Below are 8,209 nucleotides of genomic sequence, written 5' to 3'. Positions count from 1 at the left end.
TTGCTTCTTCTATATAAATAATCATAAATCATTTCTACTCTTCATTTTTATTAATTATTTCTTGAGTTTTCTTAATTTATTCTATTTTCTGAATATTTTATCTTTTATTCATTCTTCAACTGAAATGATTTCATTTATTAGTTCATTCTTTACTTTATTAAATATTTCATCATAATTATATTCTTCTATTATTTTGTTCATTTGATTCTTTATTATTTCTATTCTTTTAATTGTTTCTTAACTTTTTTCTATTACTAGTTTTCTTTTTCTTTCTGTTTCATCTCGTTTTAATTTAAGTACTTCATTTTTAATACTTCCTAAATAATAATGATACTGTTTAGTAGTATCATTAATTGATTGTTGAATATTTGGAAGTGTTTCTATTTCTTCTTTAAAGAGATGAGTATTTTTGTTTATTAACTCTTCCATTTTAATTTAATTAATATCAGATTAAAATCAGATGATTAAATAATTAAATACACGTTTATAATATTTATTTTATTTATTTAACAAATTAAATCATATTACATTAAAATATCTTTATTTTTAAATAACGTAACAATAATAAACAATATTGTTATTTATCTATAACTATACTATTTTCTTGTTATTTGAATAACACTTGATGAAGTTGTTTGTTTTACAACACTAATTTGATGAGAATGTATAACTGATTTGTATGATTGAATATTCATTTGGTTCATTACCTTGTTTTACGGATTATTTGCATAATTATTTATTTGTTATAAAGAATTAAATGACAAGATGAATAATAAATTAGAGTAATAATATAATACATGTCGTTTTGTTTAAACTCTCATTTTAACCTTAAAAATCAAATTAATTCAATTTTAGTAATGAGGAAATATTCTAAGAGTAATGAATGAGATGAAGTAAGGAATTGAAGTTTCTAATGAAATGAAATACATTCGTACTTAAAAGAAGAGTAATGGAACATGTTGGTATGAGTTATTTACTGAAAATATCTTTTGTATAAAAATGTCAATAATACTCAAGACATTGAAATGTTTAATAAAAAGTGTGAGATTGAACTAAGTAATTATAAATTACTCCATGGACAAAATAAGAAAAGATGAGAAGGAGATTTGGATAAGTTTTTTATAACATTTAAATAATTATGATGTAATTATAACTTAGTCAGTATTGATAAAACAATGTTATTGAAACTTGAGAATACAAGAATTTAAAAACTATATTATTTAACTACTTTAATTGAAAGAACCTATATAAATACAACAATTTATCAACACTAATTACAAATGAACAAAACAAAAGAGTTTGTGATGGGTATGTTCGAAAATAAAGTTTATGATTATTTAGATTGGGAACCAAAATAAGCAAAGAAATTATGAATCTAAATAAAATGATCAAATGAAAATAGTGTAATATATTTTTTGATTATTAGATTATTCTGTTTTCTATTATTTTCTCTTAAAAATATAAAATTATAAAATATAAAATAAAAAGTAGGTAAAATACAAATTCTATAACAATCAGTTGACACTTTGTAATATCTTGTTGTATTGAGTATGATGTATCTTGATTTGTTGAGTATATTCATTCATAATTCTGTTCATTTTATATTATTCTTTATTTCATTTACCATCAATTCTATTTTAATGTGAAAATATCATTATGAAATGTAATAAAGAAGAACACTATGTTAATTCAAATTTATAATGTTAGTTATGAATAACAATGATTATATAAATATGAATATCAATCGTATTGTTATTAATGTATAAATATGTTATATTTCATTTATCATATTGATGAGATGTCATAATGATATGTTAATAGATGTTATTATTTATTTAAATGATATAATTATTGATATGAAAATTAAATTATATCACAGATGATTATCAATGATGAATGATGATAATATACAATGTAAATTATTTATATTATCATATCAAACAAGAGTTAAATGATGAAATAAATAAAAATATAATAAATAAGAAGTATCAATGAAATGATGATATGATAATAACAAATTGAATAATTTAAACATCAACACACTAATACAGAATGAAGACTGACCATTTAATACATATTATAAATTAAACATTTATAAATAATAATAATGAATTTAATGTTCATCTTCAACTTTCATTCATGATAATAACTCATTAATTTTATCATTAATCATTATATTTATTTTCTTATTATTTTCTTTATTCTTTCTTTTATCATTTTCATTTTATATTTATTTTATTTCAATTTCAATTTCATCAACAGATGTATTCATTTAATACAGACATCGAAGTAGAAAGATATAACTAATAATGTACAAATATGTTATTCTCATATTTAATCACAAATATTTACATCTAATGATATTTTCTACTATTTTTTACGTTTTAAACAATTAACAAGAATTAATTTGCAACATGATAATTCATTTCAATGATATATCAAACATAAACACCAAGTTTTAATCAAACAATAAAGACATTCATTACATTTAGACAGCAATTCTGAAATAATTAACAACATCACAAATCAATATAATAATATAATGATGAATATGAATGAAATACATAATTTCGTGACCAAACAAAACCAAACCAATTGATTGTATCAATGAGAACAAAAAGTTTCAGTGTTGTAATATAGTATATAATGAATACAAATGAATGAAACAGAATACTTGTTATAAAATAAGAAACAACAAAGAAAATGAAAATATTTAACAGTGAACTGAAAATGAAATAATAGAACTAAAAAAATAGTCAAAATCAGAAAATGAATACAAGATATGAAAGTAACTTATCTGAATTAGAAAACATAAAACAAAAACTTGTTTCTTTGGAGATATCACTACGTCTAGTTGAAAGTTAAATTAGTTTACTTACAAATAACCAAACACAATTACTATAACACAAACTAGTTAAAAGATTTAATTTAAGCCAAAGTAAAGAATTAGAAAGTAAACATGATAAATTAGCTAAAGAAATAAAAAATAAGTACGATAAAATAATCAATAAATTAGAAAGTAAAATAAGAGAAATGATGCTTCTATACAAGTACTAAATTCAAAAAACACAATTACCGAAGAGATAAATAATATTTAGGAGAAGTAAGAAAGTTGAATAAACTAAATAAAACATCTATTAACAAAGAAGTAGAAAGATTGGTAGAACAAATAAGAAAAGAAAATGAACAATGTCTAATAAACTGAATGAAAATACGAATTGAACTGAAACAAATACAATAACTATTTCAGTTCATGAAACAGTTATAAAAGATATTCTTCAGAACATTCAAACAAAAAGTATAAATGAAGAATGAATTAAAGAGTTAGTAGAAGAAAAGTTGAAGAAAATGTACTTAATTCAAATGGAGAAACAACAAAAAATTAGATCAAGAAAGAGAAAAATGAAAAAACAAATGTTCTCATTCAACTGAAATAACAAATAAAGTGAACGTCATGAAATTTTTAATTCAAGAGAGAAGAAAACTGAAGCAATTTTGATTGAATCTGAAATTCAACAACAAGAAGAATGGATAAATAGAAAAGTATCCAACACACTATTTGATTCAGATAATGATGATTAGAATAAGAATAGATCAGTACTTGATCAAAGAATAATAAATAAAGAAGACAATAATCATTATTGAAGATACAAATAGAAATAAATTTGGAGATATGTTAATGTGAAAATTGATAAAGTTAATGATTATATAAATGAACCAAAATCATTTTTATTTTCATTAGAATCAAAAGGAAAAATACAAGGAATGATGAAATTTGATATCAAAGATCCAAAATATGCATTGCATTTATTTTGTGTAGTTAATAAGATTATTGTGTGTTTGCATTTGGAAATGTAGGTGGTGATATTTGTGTTGGTAAAGGAGATGACAAAACAGAATCGTATTGTAATTCACAGTCATTTGACTACAAAGAAATTGAGTTGTACTCTGTGGAAATGAAAAATTCACACTAAGGCGGTTCTTTGTAATTGAAATGAAATTATTAAATATTGTTTGTTTGAAAAGAAGAATAAATAAAAAGAATATAAACTTAAATCAATATAAGAGTATGAAAATTTCATCTGCCAATAAATGAAATGAATATAAAATTAAATATATTTCATTCTTGTTTTATTTCATTTCAAATATTCACACTTATTTTGTTAATTAAACAATAAATAATAATAAAGAAAAAAAATAAGAATAAAAGATAAAAAGAGATATAGTAAACATGAATATTTTATTCACTATTTTTAAAAACGATGCACTACAGGAATACCACAAATAACATAAACAGCACAACAAAAGAGGGAGAAACCCATATTAACAATGAAATATAAATGATAAAAAAATGAGTGAACATAGGTATTATCTGGATGGACAGAAATACATTAACTATCACATTAAACATCACCATAGTAATAAGTGTCATCATAACAATTATAATAGGTATGAATCCTTTCATTCATAATTTCTTTCTGTTTCATCATTATAATTATTTTAACATTAATTCAAATAGAGTCAAACAGAATTATAATACAAATCACATAATAAAACTCAATGACGATATAAACAATATCATCAAAATAAATGATAAAAACAACTAAGAAATAAATGAAATTAATAGTATCGAAATTAAAGAACACACCACCGACAATCTGGAGAAGATGTTATTTTCTTGCAAGAGAAAAAAACAAAAATGGTCAGAACGAAGTAAATACGATAGTAAGAAACAAACCAAATAATTTATCCTTTGGTTGCAGCATTTTATCATTAGAATAAATAATAATTCATAAATCTAAAAATTAATTAATAGAAATTCCATTCATTTTTAATATTGTTTTCACAGCCATAAGGAAATTTGATGACACAATGTCTGGTGGGTCTTTTTTGAGAGACTCTTCATTACCACAACCAGATTCAACAAGGACAGAAGTATAACTATATGGTGACTCAATTTTCATATTGTTTGCTCCTCGAATATCAGAAATTGGATTATCCCCAATTCCGTAGAAAAGAGTTGTATCATTGTTGTGTTTGAGAATGACATTTTCAGCCATTTTGTATGAGAGACGATATGGTTTTCCCATAAACTGGATATTAAGGTCTTGGTTTGTGATTGATTTCCAAATTGTATTTAAACATGTGCCAAAAGCACCAACTGTCATACGGGGTAAAGAGAATTTTCCTGCATAATCAAAGTCTGGGTTACATAAATAAATTGGCACTCTCTGTGTTAAAATAAGTTCATTGTCCATAATAGAACCAGTACTTCCATCTTTTGATCTTAAAACATCACAAATAATTTGAATCGCTTCTCCCCAATTCAGTGGAGTGTGAGCAATAAATATAGCTGCAATCTGTGTATGCTCATCTAATTCAGAATGAATAGAATAAGAATGAACAGCTTGATATCTATCAGGAAATTGTGCAGGATTAAGTGTAGCATAGTCTTCATAATAAATTGGATGTTTGAACCCAAAACTTCGGACAGTGTCCATCTCCATTTCTTTACCAACTATTAATACTGGTTTATCTTTGAAATCATCCACTAAGTCTTTGAGAGGTGAAACTGCTAAAACAATTTGTTCTGGAGCGATATGGGTTCCTAATGCCTTATTAACAATATCTGCTTTATATTGAGCATTTCCATGGCCATTAGTTAATAAGCAATATGGCACTTTATGTTCTTCAAGTAATTTAATCCCTTTGTCTGCCCCTTCGATTTTACATCCATCTCGAATAAGAACTCCATCAATATCAATAATACATCCAAATGGTTTCATAATGAATTGAAAATAAAAAGTATAGTTTTAATTAGAATTTTTAACTATAAATTATAATATAATTTCAAAAGAGAAAACCTATACATTATTCTTATAAGAGAAAATTCGATAAATTAGAGTTGAAGTTGTTTGATTTTGTCTTCAGTTCTTGTAGCAATATAGTCAGCTGTTTCCTTATAATAAGACTGTAATTTTGGAATCTCAGTTTGAGAAATACTTTCTTTAATAACATTAGCAAAGTTATTAATATATTCTGCAGTGATTTCTGAATTATCCCGAATAAAATGAATGATATAGATATTTAAGATATCAATCAATAGTTCTATATTTTGTTCTGCAACTTGACATAAGCCAGCTTCTTTAACTGCTTTTTGTAAATAACTGACTGACTGTTTAGCAACTTTTCTTTGTTCATTGAATAAAGCAGATGATGTTTGACAATATAATTTTCCTTTTTGGAAAGAGTCTTGTAGAAGTTGAATAAATTTACCACATCCATTAATGTAAACTTCATTCATATCGTCTTCTAATGAACATGATGCTAAAGTAGAAAGAATAAGTTTCAATGACTCTTCTTTTGGGATATCAGTTTCATCTTCATACATAGTTAATGCTGTCTCAAAGAAATAAGAAGCTTGGGAATATTTTGCTTGAGCAGCAGTACCACCAACTTCAACACAACATTTTAAAGCAACAAAATGAGATAAATTTTTAAGGGTCTTCAATATATCAAATACAGATTTAAATATATCATCTTTTTTATCTGTAATAACTGGAATAGCTCTTAAATACATAGAAATAACTGTGGGAAGTATCATCAATGATCTACGATTTCCTGCATTCTTTACTGCATTTTTAACTTCTCTTACAATATCAAAGAAAGACTCTGTATTAACAATAGATGATAGTGCAACTGTTTTGAATAAATTACAATCAATAGCAAGTTCTTCATCATTTAATGGTGTCATATCTTTAGTGTCTTGATAAAGGGTTTCAACACATCGAATAGTCAAAGCCATAATATCTCCAGTAGAAGAAATGTGATTCTTCTCAGTAACTTTTTTAGCAACAAATCTATGAGTTTCATGTCTTAAAGTGTATGGAAGTAAATTAATTAATTCAGGATAAACTCTGAGTTGAATAACCTTAAGAACATTGTACTTAGTGAATGGGAATTGAAGAAGAGTTACTAAAGCCTTAGCAGCTTCAATATCAATATTTTGTTGAGTAGAAAGATAGTCATAAATATTATCATTAATAGCATTTAATTGTGTATAAGCATCATCCTCGTTATGCCAAACAATTACTAAATGAGCGAGAGTAGCATAAATACTAACATACTCTTCACAAGTTAGTGTTTGAGTTTTGATAATTTGTGAAATGTGAGTAGAAAAGATCTTGAACATGTCCATATTACGTTCTACCTGTGGATTAGCTGTAACATAACTAGAAATTCGTTCCATTAATGAACATAATATTCTTCTAATTCCAACATTTGCTACAACACCTCCTAATGAATGAAGAAGAAGGTGAAGAGTTGCAAGTTGGTAGTCAGCTGGAAAAGCTTGAATAAGAGCATCATAGAGATAATCTTGAGTAACTTTATCTCTAGAAAGGAGAACTTGTTCAAGAAATCTTGGTAGAATATTAGTAGAATATAATTCTAAAGAAACACCATCAAGGTTAGACATAATCATTAAATTTTTACCTACAACTTGACATAGTTGTTGTTGTTCTTCTACTTTTTGTTCTGTAACTTGTGGTCCTTGTGTTAAACGTACTAATAAACGACACATTTCTGAGAAATTGTTCAAAAGAAATTCAATAGAATTAATCAAATTACCTTCAGATGGTTCTTCAGTGGTAGAACTAGGAAGAATTGATTTAACACAATCAAGAATATAATTTCTTAAGAAAATTCCTTTTGTTGGGTGTTGTACGGCACGTGACATTTCAATAATATCTTTTAAAAATATAACAATACCTACTTTCTTTGATTTAACTGCAGCTGATCCAACAATACACATCAAATATAATCGAGCAACAGCACATTGATAAGTTTGTACTTCTTCATACAAATCAAGTATATCATTTCCTTCTGCAATATAATCAGTTCTTAAATACATATCTAATACACTTAAACATTGTTGCAAAACAAGGTATAAATTATAGTATTGTGCTGGAATCAAATTGGTGGTGTTCATTTGTTCACAAATTTTATATGCATTTTCAAGTGCTTCATTATAATTTTTATGATCCATAGCTCTTCTCATAAGGTCAGTGTACATTGCCATATTATTTTGTTTTTGATTTGACTCAATAACAGGGTCAACTTGTTGAAGCTTCTTGCTCATTATATTTTATTTTTTTTTTAAGTTCTAGTTCTTTTCTTTTCATTTTTTTAGAAGATTCTTTTTAAGTTT

At 25.0% G+C, this 8,209-nt stretch overlaps 2 protein-coding genes across 2 annotated transcripts, besides 14 other annotated features; both read right to left on the bottom strand.

The window, feature by feature from the left end:
* Window positions 1-324: a repeat region.
* Window positions 72-569: a repeat region.
* An 883-nt stretch (window positions 570-1,452) lies between these two features.
* Window positions 1,453-1,487: a sequence feature (AT_rich).
* A 337-nt stretch (window positions 1,488-1,824) lies between these two features.
* Window positions 1,825-1,874: a sequence feature (AT_rich).
* Window positions 1,875-1,957: 83 nt separating this feature from the next.
* Window positions 1,958-1,982: a sequence feature (AT_rich).
* An 83-nt stretch (window positions 1,983-2,065) lies between these two features.
* Window positions 2,066-2,118: a sequence feature (AT_rich).
* A 35-nt stretch (window positions 2,119-2,153) lies between these two features.
* Window positions 2,154-2,253: a microsatellite.
* Window positions 2,254-2,936: 683 nt separating this feature from the next.
* Window positions 2,937-3,024: a microsatellite.
* Window positions 3,025-3,507: 483 nt separating this feature from the next.
* Window positions 3,508-4,246: a repeat region.
* A 14-nt stretch (window positions 4,247-4,260) lies between these two features.
* Window positions 4,261-4,627: a repeat region.
* Window positions 4,606-4,709: a repeat region.
* Window positions 4,710-4,777: 68 nt separating this feature from the next.
* Window positions 4,778-4,815: a sequence feature (AT_rich).
* On the bottom strand, window positions 4,806-5,786 carry EDI_096410 (cat eye syndrome critical region protein 5 precursor, putative; the record flags this gene model as incomplete). The annotated part of the gene is made up of 1 exon (XM_001740079.1): window positions 4,806-5,786. One exon carries the CDS (start codon window positions 5,784-5,786, stop codon window positions 4,806-4,808), a length of 981 nt encoding a protein of 326 aa, XP_001740131.1.
* Window positions 5,787-5,795: 9 nt separating this feature from the next.
* Window positions 5,796-5,851: a sequence feature (AT_rich).
* Window positions 5,852-5,899: 48 nt separating this feature from the next.
* Window positions 5,900-8,140, bottom strand: EDI_096400 (vacuolar sorting protein, putative; the record flags this gene model as incomplete). Its single annotated transcript, XM_001740078.1, has 1 exon — window positions 5,900-8,140. One exon carries the CDS (start codon window positions 8,138-8,140, stop codon window positions 5,900-5,902), a length of 2,241 nt encoding a protein of 746 aa, XP_001740130.1.
* Window positions 8,139-8,161: a sequence feature (AT_rich).
* Window positions 8,162-8,209: the final 48 nt, after the last annotated feature.

Source organism: Entamoeba dispar, genomic scaffold (genome assembly GCF_000209125.1).
Source record: "Entamoeba dispar SAW760 scf_1105229462701 genomic scaffold, whole genome shotgun sequence".
Classification (NCBI taxonomy): Eukaryota; Evosea; order Mastigamoebida; family Endamoebidae; genus Entamoeba; species Entamoeba dispar.
Note: the sequence above shows the minus strand (reverse complement) of the source record. Positions and strands in the feature narration are given on the sequence as shown.